Here is a 20047-nt window from a genome sequence, read left to right as displayed (position 1 = left end):
AACAGCATTCCCCAACACACAAACACATTCTCTATATGAGTGTGTGTCTCTCTCTCTACCCCAACCATGCCCTCATCTTATTTGGAAGATGATATGGGGGACCCAGATGTTACGTCTCACTGGCCAATGGTGAGCAGAGAGGGGCTGGATTGGTGTGCACTCCCGATGCCCCTTCTTTTTAAAAAGCCTGAGCTCCTGTCTCCAACTCAGCAACTCCCCTCACATGAGCAAGGAGCAGCAGCTCTGCTCCATCACTCACACCTGAAGCGGCTACATCAGCTTTAACTGAAGAATCAACACTTATTGTTATTACATTAATGTCAAGTCTGTAGAGGATCAGAGAAAAATCAACTGTAACTGAAGGTGTGGTACCATGTTGGAATTAATTAAGGTGGCACTCCTGCTGTCTGTCCTGGCTTCAGCTGCTCTGGGCCAAGGTAAGTGAAGATTACAAATTCAACTGTTATTATTGCTTTTTTCAAAAAATGGACGCCAGAATTGCAGAAACAGCAAAAATACTGTAAATGTCAAATTATCAGGGATTTCATAAAAGAAAAAAGCCCTTTTATAGATGATTTTAGTTTTGAGTTAAGCTATTTTTCATCTCATCAAAAGAGGGCCAGCGCCGGTCTGAATGCTCACACATGTGCACAACAACAGTAGAGTTGACTTAATTGACGGTATTTCCCTGAGGATGTCAGAGCGGGAGAACTCTGGTGGTGAGCTCATGTGATAAGGGTGTGTGTGTTTGGCTGTGTGTTATTTTGTAGACCACCTCTGTAGTTCCTAATCTCTTGTGTTGTGTGTAACTAGCACATTTCACCGCCCGGCTAATCAACAACACATGGTGATAGAAGAGGAGGTTAAGTGGAGGAGGTCCCTGTGGTTTAGTTTTATCTCGTAAAAAGTTCTGTTATTGGCAGTGAAAGTGCTACTGGTATTTGTCTTCAAAATGACCGACTGCGGCACAGTAGCTGCTTCTATCACCAGCAGAAACAGACTTTATGATCTCACATTAAAGTCAAACTAACTCTTACTATCGTCTCAGTTTATTTTGTTTGACTGTGGTTACCCGTCAGCTAAATACAGACCAATTATGCTCTACCCCTTCCAGATAAAGTAAGTTAGTTTCCCCCCCAAATTACCCTCTTATCACCCTATGAAAGCTGGCCACTCTTCCTGAATGACACCAGCAGCAGCACTGTTCCAAAGCTGTCTCTCTCTGTCCACATTACAGCTGCGCCCCATTTACTTTCTGCCTATTCACTTTTTTTTTAAGAAAGGAAGCTGGCAGTTCACAAAAGCAAACCCACCTTAATAGCCTCCATATCTTGTCAGTCCTCAGAGTCGTGATGTCTGAATGCCTTGCAGAGGCTTTGTGCTATCTCCCATGGAGTGTATAAAAGACAGTTTGGTTAGGAAAGAGGGTAAATGTAAAAATGGTGATTCTGATTGACTGTGAATTCAGCGTTACAGCTGCGAGTGAATGCCTGGCTTTAAAATGGATTGTTACATTTTTACACTTTTTGCCACGCTCCTTAAGCGGTACATCCACAGCTTGCAGTAAGGTGGTGCATTTTGTCCTCACTTCACCTTTCAACACAGTGCCAGCAGTCCCTAAATATAAAGAAAGCCTTGGAAACAAGAAGCAATAATCACATACCAAGAGACCCACTCTCCCACCTGCTGGGTTTGTGGTTAGATAAATGTGAAAATGGAATAAAAGGAGGGATAAAGAGTGGAGGTGAAATGACTTTACCATCCTCTTTCCCTTGTCACTTTGGCCAGTATGTCACTCTTTCCTTTTCGACGGTCACAGCCCCCCTCGCCCTAAGTCTACCACTGAAGAGATAATGCAGTGATGGAAATTAAATGTACTCAAGTACAGTTCTTAAGATCCATTTTTAAGTTCTGGTACAGTTCATGGTACTTTATTGAGTCTTCCACTCAACCCCAGTTCTAAGGACCTTTTTTTTTTTACTACATTTATTTGATGGATTTGGCAATAATCAGCAAATAACTCCCGGCAGTAGATGAAAATGAATTCTACCAGCTGCAACACTGGAGTATAATTATGCATCAATAATTATAATATAATAATAATAAAGTACATTATTCGGAAGTGGGGGATTCTGCATAGTTTGTACTTTTATTCCTGGTAATATATTTTAATGCAAAGTAGGTAAAAGTTTCACTGCAGGACTTGAAGCCAGGAATTCAGAGTATTCTTTTACATTGTGACTTTTATTAAGTAAAAGATTAAAAAACGTCTTCACCCCTGACTGTACGTCTCCATCTGTTCCTCTTTTCTTTCTAATATATCTCCCTCAGGAATTTCTAACAAATACTTTTCCCACCTCTCCCCCCTTCTGTCTCTATAACTCCATCAGACTCCCTCCTTTTCCTTTCTCCACTTATTTCTCTCCCTAGCCTCCTACATCTATAACACTCTCTCCTTGCCTTGTTCTCCGTCATTCTCTCCATACACCTTAGAGTTTACAGATTTACGAGCTGTTTTCCTTTTTAAAGACTGTTGCTCAATGCCTACTGTAAGTCAACGGGAACATTGTAGCATTATCACCTCTTAGCATAAGTCTTGCTTTCAGCTCCAAGGCTTTTTTTCTAAATGACTTTAATCTGCCGTCTCGAACCAAAGGAGATTGAATCTTCTTCTATGGTGCATGAATGTCAGGCTTAGCTAGGTGGTGTATGAGCGCAGCAGCTGGATGGCCGTCGTGAGTCAGACCGAGGGGCTCGTTCTCCAGATGTTGACCAGTGTTTGCTCCAAACACAGAGCTGTCTGGCCAGCTGACTTTAATGAATGAGACAGGGATTACAGAGGATCAAAGAAAAATCCGCAAAATTCCCATTATTGACAACCTCCAAGGCATCTTTCTTTTCTTTTATATTTATGCTTAAATGTGAGTGTGCCAAGATATTATTTATTGCAGGGCTAATCAGCTGCTTTCATTTGAGCATTTCCAGTTCCTGGCTCGGTACCTGTGGGCAGGTGCAGAGGTTCATGCAAGGACAGATATTTTTAACACGGAAATAATTCAACTCTGCCCATATTTGTTTTTAATAGCGTCAGGGGGGAAATGAGCAAAGCCGTTTTATACCTTTGCAAATACTAAAATCATGCGGTTGATTTGTATCATTAGTAAATGTCAGGAAGAAAAAAATGATGCTTTTTAATGAGCCACAGATGTTTTAGGAATCAGACCTGCATTTTGAAAGTGCTGGAGTAAAGCGAGAGAGATAGATGCAGAGAGGAAAAACAGACTCTGAAACCACACACCTCAGCTAAGAGTCTAAGACACTAGCCAAACACATAAACAGCTTCCATATGACATGGCAAACAGATCATCACATACACACAAATCACATCACTGTGTCATGTGTGAAATGTTGCTGTTTTAGACTTCATCGCCAGGCACTGAACAACCTCGTTCTCTTAGCGACTTTTTCAAATAGGTTATAATACCGGGAGAGGGGTGTTTTCATGTCTTCTCCTTCTTGTAACGATCTTGAATATGATAAACATTACTCAGGCATTGTCCCTCTGCCAATAAACATCTGGCACAACCATGCCGCTCTAATCTGACTGAAACCATTCTGGGGGCAATCGGGTGCAACTTCATAAAGTCCTGTATTTTCTTCTCTCTTAGTAGTTTTTTTATTAGATCCTGGAAAAAAGCAGAAAGCTCCCACTCAGCAAGTGAAGCAGAGAGAGGCTGTCCTTTGCAAAGGCATGGGTGATTATTAATAGAAGAGCCTCTGTGTACCTTGTCTATAAGTATGCCGGCTGTGTTTCAGGATGAACCTCTGTGACGTAAATCGTTAAACCCAAACATATTCCTCTAAAATAAGAACGGCAGTTGTCGCTACAGAGAAGTTAGAAATGACTGCAGTGTTGGATACAAAGTAATCCAGTAGCTTTGTTTCACAAATGTCTCTGACAGTGTGGTATTCAGGTGCTTGCCTTGTGCTATATGTGGATCCGAGATGCTAAGCAGGCCACAGATACAGGTCTCCTCTAAAATGTAGATGCCACTATGTTGTATCTTGTAACGTTATGAGGCGGGCTGAGGTTTATAATAACCGTCACCTGGCATAGTTCATGTCAGAGGTGAGAGGTGATACAGCTGTATGTGTATTTGACTATATTAGCTGTGAAAAGTCAAAATCGTAAATAGTGTTGTGTGAGCAAAACAAAATAACAAACCCACAGAGGTGATACTGTCCTCTAGTACGACAGCATCTGTTGTTTAAGGGGCCTATTATGCTTTTTGTGGGTTTTACCTTTCCTACAGTGTGTTACATACATCCCATAGTTCACTCCAGAGGGATTTTCTCTCCCACACACTCCCCACCCTGCCTGAAAAGCCTCAATTTTAGTCCTTTGTTTACTACCAGAACATACTGACATCACCTTGTAACACTTATGCTCCTATTGGTTAGCACTCCAACAAATTGTATGTGATAGAAATGTCCCAACCCTTAGCCTAAGTGGTTGACCAATCACAACAGAGCCGGCCAGCTAACCAATCAGAGCAGCCTGAGCCTTTATTTGGTTCATAACCTTAACAACAGGTTAATTATTGTGTCCATAACGATGAGGTCCCCTCACCCCACTCAACAAGTGCTCAAAAATTAAATTACAAAATATGTGGTTTTCTTCCAGAATGAGACAATGAAGGATTTCTGATCCAATGGTTAATCAGGTTTAGAGAAAGCTCATGGTTTGGTTTTCAAACCGTACAGAGTGCGCTCCAGTAGCTCACTTATAACTGGTCGCCCATATACTAAGGACTAGCCCTGATGAAAAGCAACACTTTTCTGCATGTCGTCCAACTACTTGAATTATCAATTAAAGGTAGGGTAGGTAAGTTTGAGAAACCGGCTCGAGATCGCTAGAATTTGAAAATACACAACCGGAGAAAATCTGCCACTTCCTTACAGAGCCCCTCCTCCAACACACACGAACGCGCACATGACCAATGAGGGCACGAGATAAGTTTGTGCACAGATGGAAGGCTGACAGGCAGGTAGGCCATCCAGTTATTTTAGCCGGGCCGGCTAAAATGATTGGTCGTGCTTTTTACAGTATTACGGCTTCCACAGATGACATTTTTTTATGGATTTTTTGTCCAAGCACTTAAGATATTCATTGCTATCGGGATGTTAAGAGCATTCCATGGAATATAACAAAAAGTGTATCTCAAGCCGGTTTCTCAAACTTACCTACCCCACCTTTAAAAGGCAAAAAAGGGGCTAAAATAGTTTTGCAAAACAAACAAAGAAGTATTCTATTTGGGTTCGGGAAGCTTGTTGTCATGGTGTTCGGAAGAAACACGTTATTAGGAACGATCGCAGTCATGCTTTTAAAGAAACCACGTGTTGACTTCTAGTTTGAAACTGGAAACAAAAAATTGTCACCCCTTTATACGACTAATGTTTTGTTAACCTGTTCTTCCGCACCGATCTCCTCCCTCTAACAACTTCACGACTTCCTTCTTTGCCTACGTTGTTTTGGGGGCACTTGCTGAAGTTATTGCAGCCTCTCGTATGAACCTAAACTACGATGTTTACCTGAATCTTACTAAATTATGTTTGTTGCCGAAACCTGACCAAACCTTTACCAAATAATCGTAACATCATAAAATTCCAATGTATTTTTCCACAGTGATTTGTAATGTCCTGCTAATCCTGCCAATAGAGGCAGTGACGTCCTCGTGGGCATGGATTAAATATTGTGTCAACGATGTATTGGCTGCAACGTTAGCTTTGAAAGTCAAACTTCTTTAGACATCTGTGTCAGCAAAACAAAAAAACAACTCACACACAGCAAGACAACATGAACAAGATATACTGTTCCAGCGGAGCACTTTCACCTGGATTATTTTAGGAGTTAAAAGGAAATCATAAATTCAAACTTTTATCCCTATGGATTGAAAAACTTGCTTCACTTTGAGGTGAATTCCCACACATACCAGCCATATGAAGCAGTGAACCAATAACATCTCCTGGCTTTTAAAATTCATAAAGTGTTAACATACCTTTGAAATACACAATAAGCTCTGTGAGTCCACCGCGGGAAACAGGCCAGTTCTTACCGGCCACAACTGAGGTCACTTCCCAACATTTTTTTTGTGCTGAAACTAATCGGATTTCTTCTATTGCGTTCTGAAACCATTAGACACCTCATAAAGAAACTCACACAATCGTTTGTTATTTTATTTTCCCTCTCAAACATCTTGTATTGATCATCAGGAGCCAAATGGTTGTGCTGTAAATTCCCTCTGTGTTGGGTGTGAGCAAGGAATAAAATGTGAGGTAACAGAAGCAGGAAAACAGCTTTATCATTTCTTGGAGATAAATCCGAGTGGGGAGAGTAATTAATTTACCACAAGGGTGGAAGTCGATGTTAATTATCTGAAGTAAAAGGGTAGTTTGTGTCCCCCTCATCCCTAAGAAAATGTTGTGTCTTCTAAAAGAGAAATAGAAAAACGATTTGATTTGATTTACCAACCTAAATCAGCAGGCAGAGCCACATCTGTCCAGCAGACCGGTGGGAAAGCATTTGCTTCTGTTTATCCAGCTATTCCAGTGTATCAGAGAGTAAAAGCCAATATGGAAACCCATCAATGGTTTTTAAAGCCAGGGGCATAAAACAACTAACCACTATGAGGGTCAGCTGACTGTCGATGTTACCTCTTAAACTTATGTAATACATTTTTGGACAGTGGATCTTTGTTCTGCTATCCTGCTTTGCTAAATCTATCAGAAGGGTTGAAAAGACATTTAATTTGCTGGCGTGACAATAAAGAGTTGAAGTGAGCCGTAAAACCAGTGGGGATCGATACTGGCCTCTGTGCTGCAAGTCTCGGATCGTAAACTCGGCGATCTCTTTACATTACATGTTAGACGCTTTTATCCAAAGCGACTTACATACTCAATACTGTGGACAATCCCCACAGGAGCAATTTGGGGTGAAGTGTCTCAGGGACACAACGACATGCTGACTGCAGTGGGGTTTGAACCTGTGCTCTCCTGATCCAAACACCAACTCACTAGCCCACTGCGCCACACACACACTTTACGAAGTGCTTGCACACACACACACACACACACACACACACACACACACACACACACACACACACACACACACACACACACACACACACACACACACACACACACACACACACACACACACACACACACACACACACACACACACACACACACACACACACACACACACACACACACACACACACACACACACACACACACACACACACACACACACACCCACACACACACACACACACACACACACACACACAGTGACTGACTGAAGCTGCATAAGCTACTTTAGTTTCTGTCGTGGATCATGACATGTATTCAAACTGTGCCATAGTAAAACTGTGTGTGTGTGTGTGTGTGTGTGTGTGTTTGTGTGTATATGCATGAAAGAGGATGATGTAAGAATGACTTAGTGATACAGGCATGCTTTATGTGTGTTCAAGTCATGTGTATACGTTATAATCATTTATAATTAAGATCAAAAGGAAAGCGGCAACAAATTGCTGCATAGAAGTGGTTGTGTGTGTGTGTGTGTGTGTGTGTGTGTGTGTGTGTGTGTGTGTGTGTGTGTGTGTGTGTGTGTGTGTGTGTGTGTGTGTGTGTGTGTGTGTGTGTGTGTGTGTGTGTGTGTGTGTGTGTGTGTGTGTGTGTGTGTGTGTGTGTGTTCTGCGAGTTAAAGTGAAGTTGGGCTGCTGGTGAACAGATGACTGCATGCGCTGATTTGTCACAGCTGGAGCTTGATTAGCATTCTCAACAGCGGCTACTCGTTGATGGATCAAGAGGAGAAAGGAGGACTGGAGGAGGACAATAAGCTGAAGGATGGAAAGATGTATGACAAAGAGCAAGAGGGGGATGATGGATGGAGAGGATGTTCCACCGTTTGAATGAAGAAGGGGGTGTCAAAAGTGAAAGCAGCAGTGAGAAAAATCTTCAGAAAGAGACGGGAAAGGAGCAGATATGGAAGGAGAGAAATTAGAAAGATTAAATATTGTAAGAAAGAAACATGGACAGAAAGAAAATATAGACAACAAATCCATCTATTTCTTGGCCTTTTCCCCCTTATCAGTCATCCCAGAAGGCATAAGGACCTGTGATTAGAATGAACAAATTGAAACAAAATAAGAGAAAACAAAATAAAGGGTAGAAAAAAATACAAAGCCTGCACATGTCAGGTTATTTGCATGTGCATTCAAATCTTTGAAAAAGCTGCAGTCTTAAGGTTTTTAAGACAACATAAAATGAGCTAAATCGGATTTTTTTACTGAAGCATGTGATTTGATTTGATTCATTTTTGTTTCCTAAATAACAACCTCTACGCTGACAAAAATGTCATGTTTGATAACATTTCTACATTGAAATACACTGAAAACCCTGACAATCAATTGAATTAGATTACTGAAAGTTGGGTTTCTGAGGCGATAAGGAGTATTTGTGTATTGAAGGACATACACTGAGTATCCTATTTGCTTGTTGCTTTGTATCCAGATGTTTTTCTTCCTGTTTGCAGGACCTTTGAGGACCAGGAGCCCGTCAGACAGGAGCAGGAGAGCGGCCAACACCTTCACTGACACACAGACGACAGGTACTGAATTCCTCAGCATAAATATTCAGAGCTGGTTGCAAAGCCAGGGTTTTGAACTGTGAAGGTCTCAGGTGTGGCACTGAGAGACAGCCATTAGGCAAATACACACTGTGTGAGATGAAAGGGACAGGTGTGTACCGGTGCTATACAAACCACAGGAGGTTGAGAACTGTAGTTAAACCTGCAGATTTGAGCCGCCTATCAACATGGCCATAAGTTGGAGCCAATGGTTTGATGACTTTATCCATTTTTTTTTTATTTAAGAAAAGAGCACCATTATTAGCCTGTCTCCAGATTGTTCTTCCATTAACTGTGCACCCGCAGGCCAACAGAACACTTAATTCATCAGGATAATGAATTACTTTGTGAACAAAAGAAACAAGTTTGTTGCTGATGCCTGTTTGGTTTTGAATCGCTCATATTCCTCCTGAGGAAACACTCAGGTTTCAGAACATGCAGCAGACTAAACAAGTAGACAACTTGCCTCATCGGTTAGGCCAGGGGGCTTGGAAATAACCTGGACAATGTAAAGCTCCCAGGGGTGCATGAAGTCAGCCTCAAATGGGGGTAGCAGACCTCCTCTTAAAGTTTGTAACCCATCCCTTCAGTTTTCCTCCCACTTGCTTTTTCTTGGTTCTGACCCATGTTTCCCCTCAATGTAAGACCAGCTCATATCCCCCCTCCCCTATTTCTTCATCATGAGAACTTCTTACTTTCTGACTATTTTCCATTCTAACCCTCTATTCTCTAGTTTTTTTATATCCATGTCTCCCTTCCATGTGTTTCCAGGCGTGACAGAGTGGACGTCTTGGTTCAACATCGACCATCCTGGGGGGAATGGAGACTACGAGCGTCTGGAGGCGATCCGGTTCTATTACAGGGAGAGGGTTTGTGTTCGGCCCGTGGCCATGGAGGCCCGCACCACAGACTGGGTTGCAGCAGCAGAGACAGGGGAAGTGGTCCACTCCAGTCTGGAGAAGGGCTTCTGGTGCATCAACAGAGAACAGCCTCAGGGCCGCGTCTGCTCCAACTACCATGTCCGCTTTCAGTGTCACCCAGGTAGTCTGAAGACAGCAGCTTAGGGTTCACTTATATGCACATCCATGCAAGGAAACGCTCATTAGAAACTATTTCCTGATTCACGTAATATTAGCTTTTCTCAGATGTTAATCTGTTCTACAATGTGTGTGTTTAGTGCAGAGCTACTGGACTGACTGGAGTGCGTGGGGTCCCTGTTCAACCACGGTCTGTAACGATGTCGGCATCCAGGTCCGCCAGAGGAAATGTGTGAACACGCAGCCCATGCCTCTCCTGTTGGTGCCAGCATGCCAGGGACACCATTCAGAGAGGAGGGAGTGCTCCAACCCTCCATGTACAGGTGAGATAGATCAGAATGTGAATGAATACTGTATGTGGGGAGATGTCTTTGAATGAACAATCAGGAAGCTGCTCTGTATTTTCCCCAACCCTCAAACCACTCTTATTAAAGGGTTAAGAGGGAGGTGAATAAAATACCCTATTGTTTTATACAGCTGTGTATAAGAAATATATACGGAAAATAAGCTAAAATTATGATATGCAGAAATGTCATTTTGATATTTTTAAATCCGAGACAGCATATTAAAAACTTTACTGACATAAAAAATGTCTACATGCACCATTCAAAACTTTACGTTTTTACGTGTTTTTTATTCTAGTCTTGTAATCAGTTATCTATTTAATCAGCTTTCTTGTTCTTTTTATGCTCACAATACTGTTCAATTGCAGCCTAATTATCCTGTCATGTGGCCTTTAATGGTGCGCCTGTGCACAAAAGAGATAACAGCTCCCATTAGACCACTATGTAAGAAGTTTGAATGACAGAAATAATTATACGATTTATCCCAATCTTAAAAGATCATTTGAAACTCACATTATTCCTTGTCTCTATGTGATCAGCCAAGTGGAGGCCGTGGGGTCGATGGGGGATGTGTTCAGTGACCTGTGGTGGGGGTCGCAGGATCAGGAGGAGGACCTGTGTGAGGAGCTCAGTGACGGTTCAGTGTTCTGGACGGCCCGCTGAAATACAGAAGTGTGGAAGGAGTCCATGCCCAGGTACCGCTGAAGAAGTCATGATGTCTTTCTTGCTGTCTCCATCCATCAGTGCTCAAATATCTGTATCTTCTCCCAACAGCCAAATGTCAGCTCCGGTGCACTGAGGGCAGCCCCTCTGAGGACTGCAGCCGGTGCTCATGTGATAACCACATACTGCAGGGGGAGGTCCACAGTGTGACCGGGGCTCCTGTGGCAGAAGCCTTGGTGGCTCTGGCCAGCAAGCCCAAAGTGACCCTAGCCCGCACAGATGCCAACGGTCAGTTCAGGGTCACAGGAATCTGCTCCTCCAGCTCCACCTTGATGTCCATCAGGAAGGATAAGTTTGCTCCGATCACCGTCTCCACCTCAAGCAACACCACAGGGTTGTCTTCGGTACGAGCAGTCCTCAAATCAGCTGGTGAGTGCTCATAAAGAAACAAGTGAAATATAAATACATTATTTATTGATGTTTGGTGCTTTTAATCAATTCAACCAGGATGATTAACTATTAACGGTAATGTGGCAAGCTATTTCTAAAAGGAGCTACTTTCATTTTCAATTAAGGGTTTCCTGATACCTACTTTTAATATTCCCCAAAGCCATTAAATCCTTCAAATATATTCTCACATAGTAGAAAACCGGAAATTGACAGAGCTAAAACTTAAACAGTCTGGCCCATTGTAAGAAGTCATTTCGTCTAGAGCACCAACTTGCTGGTTGCGTGGAGACCAAATAAAAATAGGCCAGTTCTCCTTTTGTGAAAGTAATACCCTTAACAATCATTTTTCATAAGCACAGGGACCAATGTGAAAGTAAAGTGACACATTTGAGTGACTTTTATGAGATCTCAAAACTCTGTGGAACCACTCACAAGAGTCAGAGGAAGGTCTTGAGGGTTTGTTTCTTTCCGCTTTCCACAGAAAAGCCATACATCGTGAAGCACCCGGAGGACAAAGTGCGTTATGAGGGAGGACGGGTGATGTTGTGCTGCAAGGCAACGGGATCACCAGCACCTGACAAATACTACTGGTGAGATAAATGATAGATGAAGCACAGAACTAGCTAGCTACAGAGTGATAACTTTTGCATATTTGTAAGTCTATATTTTGGAGGTCCCTTAACATTTCTATTAAAGGAGCATTAATCAGTAACTTCTCAGATGTTTTGGTCTTTAACCGGTTCTGAGTCTATGTCTTGTCAGCTGCTTAATATGTTCATCAGTTAGCAACTTAATACCCTCTGCTGTTTGGTAGTGGGCCGGTAGCATGCAACGTTTTTTATCAGAGACTTTTTGGCTGAAAACATCTGCCTTTTCTATCAGAAAAAGCTAATAAAGACCTTGAGACATGACAAAAAAAAAAGCTAGTCCCTGACTAGAAAACCAAAACAATGAGCTGAAAGACACTAAATAAAGGCTAAAGGGAACTGCAGAGTCAGGTGAAGTTGTTCCAAGTTATTTGATCTATTTATAATATAATTATCAATCATTACGAACAAACATCTTTTTAAAAAGAAATGGAAACAATTTTTTTGTTCTTGTCTCTGTAACTATTCTCCAAAGGTTCCACAATGGGACTCTGCTGGACAGGAAGGTGTACAAGTATGAAGAGGACCTCGTTCTGTGGGACCTAAAGCCAGAGCAGTCCGGGCTGTACTACTGCAAGACCAGCAGCTCTGCAGGCAGCATCAAGTCCTCTGCAGCCCTCCTCACTGTGATGGGTATATATGTTTATTCTTGGATCTCTTACTGAAAGCAATTGAGTACATCCATCTGTAGACCAGTCCTAACCACACCAATCTGCTGGTTTGAAGTCAGCTTAATGACATATATTAGCGCATGAAATGCTAAAAAGTTATGGAGAAAAATGAAAATAAACGTTTATTCTCACAGTAAAAAAAACATAAACGGCACAGTAATGTAAACCATAATTCATCATCATCAGCCTGGACAGAAAATAATCGACTATGATGATAGCGGTACACAGGGATTATAGCTAAGCATGGCTGCGGTCCCAGTGCATTTGACAATGACGAGTTAAGTCAAAGTTCTACACAGTTCCAAGTGAAACCACTGACAAAAAGCAAACAACCACAATTTATTTTTAGTGGATAAAAAGCAGCTGCCTCTGGGCTTGAACTCACATTTTAAGAGGAATGTCAGCACTGAGCTCCAACCAAGACATTATTGAGCCATGACCATGCATAAAGAGGATTCAAACAAAACCCCTGTGTCTTAAAACCAATGGAGGGTTTGTTAATAGACTGCCTTTCTTCTGAGAAAATAAATCATTAAATTCTAAGAAAACAGGAAAATTCAAATATCAGAGCTTGCACAAATTGGCGGCGCTTATACACGTACATTTTTATTATGTTGATTTTGGTTAAAGCAGTGGCTTCTTCAACTGCAAAGCTTTATTGTATGAGATGGATCTGTACACTGGAAAACCACACTCCCAATATCTTTAGAACTTGAGAGATGTAACTCAAGATTGTCTATAAATCCAGTTTTTTCTCTCTTTCAGATTCAGACAAGTAGGTGATTCCAGATCCTTGTGGGAAAGCAACCCATTGCTTATATCTTTAAGGCACTTGTTAGCTGAGGAACAGATTAACCGACAAGCTTTTTATAAAAGAATGCAAAAGTAATCTATGAAAGTCCACAGACCAATCCCTGCACTCCAAAAGCCATTATGGCAAGAGACGCTATATGTGTGCAGGGTAACACCTGCTCCTTTTATTCCTTTAACACAGTGTGGTTTCTTCTTACATTTTATATTATTCAGAAGTTGAATTAGATTTCCCATAACATGTGATAACCACAGTTCATACAGAGTAGAAGTTACATAATCTTTCATCGAAGGAAACTCTCAGTCCTGTTGGTAAAGCCATTAGCAGCACAGGAATAATATTTCAAACGCGTCACACTGCTCCATGTGTCTGCAATTATCAACTTACTTGGGAGATTTGGAGGTTCAAAAGGAAACTTGACTTTAAGTTCCACCATTATATCATGCACATTTAGTATTCTGTCAATGTTTGGCTGAACAAGAAATATTTCTTTCCATCTCCTATCTGGATGGTTGGTAAATACATGTCCTCATCATGTCGTATTACTCTTTCGAAGACATTTAACCGTCCAACTTGGCCGCTCACAGGAACTCTGTGCCAGGCCATTTAGACATGGTGTGTGTGTTACAATAAATGATGCATGTTTTTTTTAATCAATTTGTGAAACAGGAAGGCAGGAATAATATATTTTAAAAACTAAATTGGAAAGTTTGAATTTATTCACTTGTTTTGTTCCACTCATGGATACGACAAGAGAAAGGATAATTCTAACGGTTACGCTTTTTATGTTTTACAATTGATCTTTTATATTTCTCATGTCAACACCAGCTAATGCAATTTATTTTCCTTTTCTCAGCAAAAGGAAAGCCAGCATGCAATTCCACCCCTGAGAGGCACCTCATCAGACTGCCGATGGACTGTGTTCAACCCGGGACCGACTCCATGCACTTCAACGCAGGCCGTTGCCCTCATAACAAATGTGCTGGCTCCCTAGACTTTGATATGCGCTGCAAAGATGGAACTGGTTTCTGCTGCGGAGTCCAAAATATGGAAAGTCGAATCATTGACTGTGGGAGCTACAGCCTCCCAATCCGAGCTGTGACACAATGCAGCTGTCAGAAATGTTTGCAGCCTAATGTAATAGTCCGTGGCAGAGTGGTCACAGCTGATAATGATGAGCCTCTGCGTTTCGGGCACATCTACATTGGTAAAGAGAGGGTGGGCACCACTGGATTCCAAGGAGGGTTCACTTTGCACATTAATCCTGATACAGAGAGATTGGTGGTCAATTTTGTTGACCCCTCTCAGAATTTCCTTGACACTCCCAAGGTGTTCCTTCTTGATAAGAAAGGTGGGTCCATCTACCATAATGTGAAGGTGATGAGAAAGAAGACACCTATTGATATCAATGCAGGAGAGACCAACTCTATTAATCTAGGGGAAATTGAAGGGGAAGACCCCATTGGTCAGTTAGTTATTCCTCCCAACTCCTTCCACAAGGAAAATGGAGAACTCTATGAGGGAACTGTAAAAGCCAGCGTCACATTCATTGACCCAAGAAATATCACTACGGCGGCCGCAGCCCCCGGCGATCTAAACTTTGTAGATGACGAGGGTGACATGCTCCCTTTGCGGACCTATGGCATGTTCTCTGTGGACTTCAGAGATGAGACCAACAAGGAGGTACTTGGAACTGGAGCTGTTCAAGTTCTTCTCGATACGCAGCATGTCAAAATGGAAGAACACATTCCCAAAATGAAACTGTGGTCTTTAAATCCGGACACGGGAGTCTGGGAAGAGGAGAGTGACTTCTCCTACACCACAACAAGTGCTGGTGGTCATGGGCGGAGCAAACGAGAGGACCGCACGTTCCTAATAGGCAACATGGAGATCAGAGAACGTAGACTCTTCAATTTAGACGTGCCAGAAAACCGACGATGCTATGTTAAAGTCCGTGCCTACATGAGTGATAAGTTCTTATCTAGTGAACAGCTTGAGGGTGTTGTGATCACCTTGATAAATTTGGAACCCAAACCTGGATTTTCCTCTAATCCTAGGGCATGGGGTCGTTTTGACAGCGTCATAACTGGAAACAACGGGGCCTGTTTACCAGCTTTCTGTGATGCCCAAAGGCCTGATGCTTACACAGCTTATGTCACAGCAATGATGGGTGGGGAAGAACTGGAGGCAGCTCCTTCCTCACCTAAGATGAATCCAAACATCATTGGAGTGTCTCAGCCATATCTGGATAAAATAGACTACCAGCGGTCAGATCATGAGGATCCAGCTCTGAAGAAAACAGCTTTCAAAATCAATTTGGCAAAGCCTAACCAAAATAATTTTGACGAGACCAATGGGCCAATATATCCATATGTGAATTTAATCGGTTGTGAAAATGCCCCTTTCGATGCAAATCATTTCAGATTCTTTAGAGTGGAAAAGGACAAGTATGAATACAATGTTGTTCCCTTTGAAGAGAATGATTTGACGACCTGGACAGGAGACTACCTCTCATGGTGGCCTAGTCCCCAGGAGTTCAGAGCATGCTTCATTAAGGTCAAGATCCATGGACAGAAGGAAGTGATGGTCAGGTCGAAGAACTCGGGAGGAACACACCGAGAAACTAAAGGCAAACTTTATGGAATAAGAGACATCCGCAGCACCCGGGACATGCGAGAGGCCAACACCTCAGCAGCCTGTGTAGAGTTCAAATGCAGCGGCATGCTGTTTGATCAAGATGAGGTAGACAGATCCATCATAACACTCCTCCCACAGGGGAACTGTCGCAGGACGGGCACCAATGGCCTTCTACAAGAGTATCTCATCAAACATCCACCAGTAGCCCACAACAACGAGTCACATGGATTCACCATGCTAGCCCCTTTTGATCCTTTGGGACACAACTATGGCATCTACACAGTCACAGACCAGAACCCAAGGGTGGCCAAAGAGATTGCTATAGGCCGCTGCTTTGACGGCACCTCAGACGGTTTTTCCAGGGAGATGAAGTCAGACACTGGGGTGGCGTTGACCTTCAGCTGTCCAGAGAGGAAAATTAACAGAGAAAGCCTTTTCCAGCGTCTGCAGACCAACCCGGGTCAGACTCTGTCTCAGATGGCGAGGGACATGAGGGAGTCAGCAGGTCTGCAGGTGCAGGGATTATCCAGCCAGATAGTGGCCTATCCTTCAGAACAGCGGGGCAGGGCCCAGAGTCGCAGAGTCAGCTCTACAACCAGGAGGAGAGTGTCCACGCAAACACAGCAACGCCAATAGATGTTTCAAGGTCTGTAGGATGAGTTAGGATGAATTCATGTAACTTAACACTGACAATAATACCTGAATGTTTTAAATACCGTTTCTTTTTTATTTGTAGGTCTTCTGTCAAGACTCATGACAAGGATGTCATCAAATCAAGGATGGCGAAGTTGCCCGTCTGTTCATGAGTATGATACTCCTTCATAACTGTGGAGGCATAAAACTGAGGCAGACAGCAACTAAGCCAAATGAATGAGATTGATTGAAGATATTGTTTAGACTTACCAGTATACTTACTTGAAGGGATTGGTATATTGTTTCCTCCTCCCAAGACATGCAAATATTTGACTATGTGTTACGCTGTGACTGGCATTTACTTAATAAGCTTTTGTCTGAGTTTATGTATGAAGAAAATAGACTGAAGTTTGGCATTGTTACTTTTATAGATCTCATTTTTAGCATTCCAATTTCTCCATGGCGTTTTGCCGATTTCTCTCAAAGCTTGAGTTTAAACCAAACTGAACATAGTACGTCACGCCCCAAGCACTTCATTGCTTTCCATTTAAATGTATTTTCAAGATCAGAAAGGAACCAGCTTTAGGCCCTTGTTGTCTGCAGAAGACACTGATTCCTTTTTCTACAAACCAGAAAAAATCTCTCCACCTAAGAGACACACACATGCCACCCAGGGAACAGAGGATGTTTTCAGTCATGCTTCTTAATGTTTTTCACTAGCATGCTACATTGCCAACTGTGATTCAGCCAAACGTCCATTCACACCTACTTAAAATGTGCAAGAACAAGACCATGGCCAAAACAAGCATGGATCTTACTAGCAGCAGGCAGTCTAAAAAGAGCATAGTTGATTTAGAGGTATGACATAATGTCTTTTTGTCCTTTGCACATTACAAAGTAAAACCAAAGAAAATGTTACCTAAATACATATTTCCAAATATACCAGTTTTCAGAAACCATTCGAGAGACTTATTCAGTGTCTAAAGGGAATTTTGTTGTCGGGTAATGCGCTTGTGAGCTGCCTTTGCATCTGTGTGCAAGTGCAATAACTATATAATTTAACTTGAGCTCTCAAAATTAGCATGTAACAAACGAGTATAGTACATAAAGAGTGCTGCTGCTAAATGAAGCAAGAACTTATTTAGTACGTGAGGCAGATAATGTGGTAAAGGTGTGTGTAGGAGATCTTGTACAGGATTCTTCTGACACAAAATAACTTAACTCTCATGTAATCAGTCTTCAACGCTCTGAACTGCGCAGGACCTATTAACCTTTTTTATACTTTGCTGCATGGCTCAGAAGATTTTACAATTCGTACACTACAGTGATCTTTTCACAGAGAGCAATCTTTCTGGTGGTTAAACTCGGCGAAGACTTATTTTCCTTTACAATACCTATTGTATGATTCTGACAATTAAAGAGTGAACACACTTGTGGACTTAAAGGCCATGTTTTCATAAATCCTGTTAATGAGATATATTGAGACAGAATATTAGATTTAAATAACACAAATAAAGCTATTTACATTGAGGTTGGTGATAGGAAGAAATGTCTCTTTGTCATAAAAGTGCAAAACTTGTTTATGCGCAAAATTGCAACTGCAGACCCATGGGAAAAAACTCTTCAAGCTGAACTAATTGAAGACCATATGAGGGGGGGAATGGTCCATGGAGAAACCAGGAGAGGCTGAATAGTAAACATAAGCCTGCTGTTAATTACAAAGTAAATTACAAATCCTCTTGAGAACTATTAAAACAGTTTGAACCGGAGAGAGAAAAACAAGTTAATTTCCAATGTACAAAGGATAGAGTTAAGTCATCAACAATATACTGAGCCCAAGAGGAGTATGGTCAAACCATTAACTGTACAGGTAACTCCATTTAAGCTGATTACCTTATCATTCCTTATATGCAACATACCTATTGTTTGTGTGGTGCCATTGTGAAGTTACATGCAAGAAATTGAAGCCATACACTATATTGTAACCCTACACTTAAACTTGGCCCCATGTCGAAAAAAACTACATTTTTCCATTATGAACTAAGAGCAGCACACTCCAGAAAAACACTCAAAAACAGCTTTAAAGGGTGAAAACACATGGTACCTTGCCATTATCGCTGACCTCTGTAATCACAGGACTGTGGGCCGTCCACGACTCAGATCTCTAGATGAAAACAAACATTTTCCCGAAGCAGGCATAGCATCGACAGCGTACAGAAAAGATGATGATTGAATCCAGGTGTGGGAAGATAAGTCCTATAAAAAAAGGAATGGTTGTGTGAGGTCAGCTGAGGAGGCCCAACAGCTGTAGAGCAACTGGAGGAAATGTTAGACCAAAGACATCAAGAGAAAAAATAACAGCAAGTTTATCTAGTGATGGATTTAATCATTTTTAGGAAACTGTTTGGTAAAGGGAAAAAAAGAAAGGAAAATATTAGTGGTCTTTGGCCTCCCAGACCATCACTTACAGAATCTCAGGCTTCAAAATAGGTTGCACATGGAAAAGAGGCGAACAAAACTTTGACAGGAGAATTGTCTTATTCATGAGGAGAAGCTATCAGGGGAATTTGGAGGACAAGGTAGCAATAATAGGCTGAGTAAGCTATTATGTAAGGCTTTGCATGGGAAAGTTAGCTGAGCTCTCCAAACAGTTACTTTGTCTTCTGGGGAACTTCAAAGGAGATTAAAGGACCTCTGCAATGTTTGGTTTAATGACTAAAGAAAAAAGTTTCCAAAGTCTTTAGAATCAAGTAAAGAGAATTGAAGCCTGGTTCCAACAGATAAAACCCCACTGCATGGAAATAAAAATGTGTATCTCATCAAATTGGCAGTATACTATTGTTACAGATGTAGCCGACAATCAAGTCTATTTATCCCCTCAGACCTACTGGCTAAACTTGGGTTGTTTTTGCAACAACAACACAAAGTGGATTGCTTTTTTTAAACCAGAGTTTGCCTCCTTGTCACAGAATGGGGTTGCATGTAAAGCTAGGCAGCACAATTTAACCTTAGGGCAAAAAAATACTCTCCCTCCACCAGAGACCACAAAGATTTTCTCCGTAAATGAAGCATGAACCGATTTATCCATTTTCTATTCTGAACAGTCCAGCTGGTCTCAACCAGACCATAATTTATTCAGGGGGTCTTTCTTAAACCGTTCCACCGCTGTCTGGAGTTTGTGAAGAGTTGTATATTTGCCACTGTGCTCTAGGGAGTAGAAGAATTACATAAATAACTTGTGATAATACTCTGTAAACGCTTAAATATTGCATGTCGATGCATCTTGTTTCTCTCTGAATTAAGTTTTTATTTGTAAATTGTGTATTGTATGAAATCTACTATTATTGTACGAACAAGACTGTAAATAAATAATTTTGTGTAAACATTTTGAACTATTTTCTGTGTAATTTTTAAAGTATATGAACACAATTTAAACGGTTTAACAATTTCACATTTCTG

At 41.6% G+C, this 20047-nt stretch overlaps 1 protein-coding gene across 1 annotated transcript; it reads left to right on the top strand.

The window, feature by feature from the left end:
* Window positions 1-285: 285 nt before the first annotated feature.
* cilp2 (cartilage intermediate layer protein 2) lies at window positions 286-19980 on the top strand. Its single transcript, XM_034147687.1, has 10 exons — window positions 286-437; window positions 8603-8677; window positions 9467-9736; window positions 9873-10055; window positions 10616-10771; window positions 10851-11168; window positions 11671-11779; window positions 12312-12469; window positions 14175-16601; window positions 16692-19980. The coding sequence occupies exons 1-9, from the start codon at window positions 374-376 to the stop codon at window positions 16589-16591; spliced, it is 3750 nt and encodes a 1249-aa protein (XP_034003578.1). The 5' UTR covers window positions 286-373; the 3' UTR covers window positions 16592-16601; window positions 16692-19980.
* The last annotated feature ends 67 nt before the right edge of the window (window positions 19981-20047 follow it).

This window comes from Trematomus bernacchii, unplaced genomic scaffold (genome assembly GCF_902827165.1).
Source record: "Trematomus bernacchii unplaced genomic scaffold, fTreBer1.1, whole genome shotgun sequence".
Classification (NCBI taxonomy): Eukaryota; Metazoa; Chordata; class Actinopteri; order Perciformes; family Nototheniidae; genus Trematomus; species Trematomus bernacchii.
The sequence above is the reverse complement of the archived record's forward strand: the minus strand, read 5'-3'. Positions and strand labels throughout refer to the sequence as shown.

Excerpts from the sequence above, each read along its gene's own strand:
- cilp2 (XM_034147687.1), top strand. The coding sequence starts at position 374 with ATGTTGGAATTAATTAAGGTGGCACTCCTGCTGTCTGTCCTGGCTTCA. Across the intron at positions 8,678-9,466 it reads CACTGACACACAGACGACAG|GCGTGACAGAGTGGACGTCT; the intron begins GTACTGAATTCC and ends ATGTGTTTCCAG. Across the intron at positions 11,780-12,311 it reads GCACCTGACAAATACTACTG|GTTCCACAATGGGACTCTGC; the intron begins GTGAGATAAATG and ends TATTCTCCAAAG.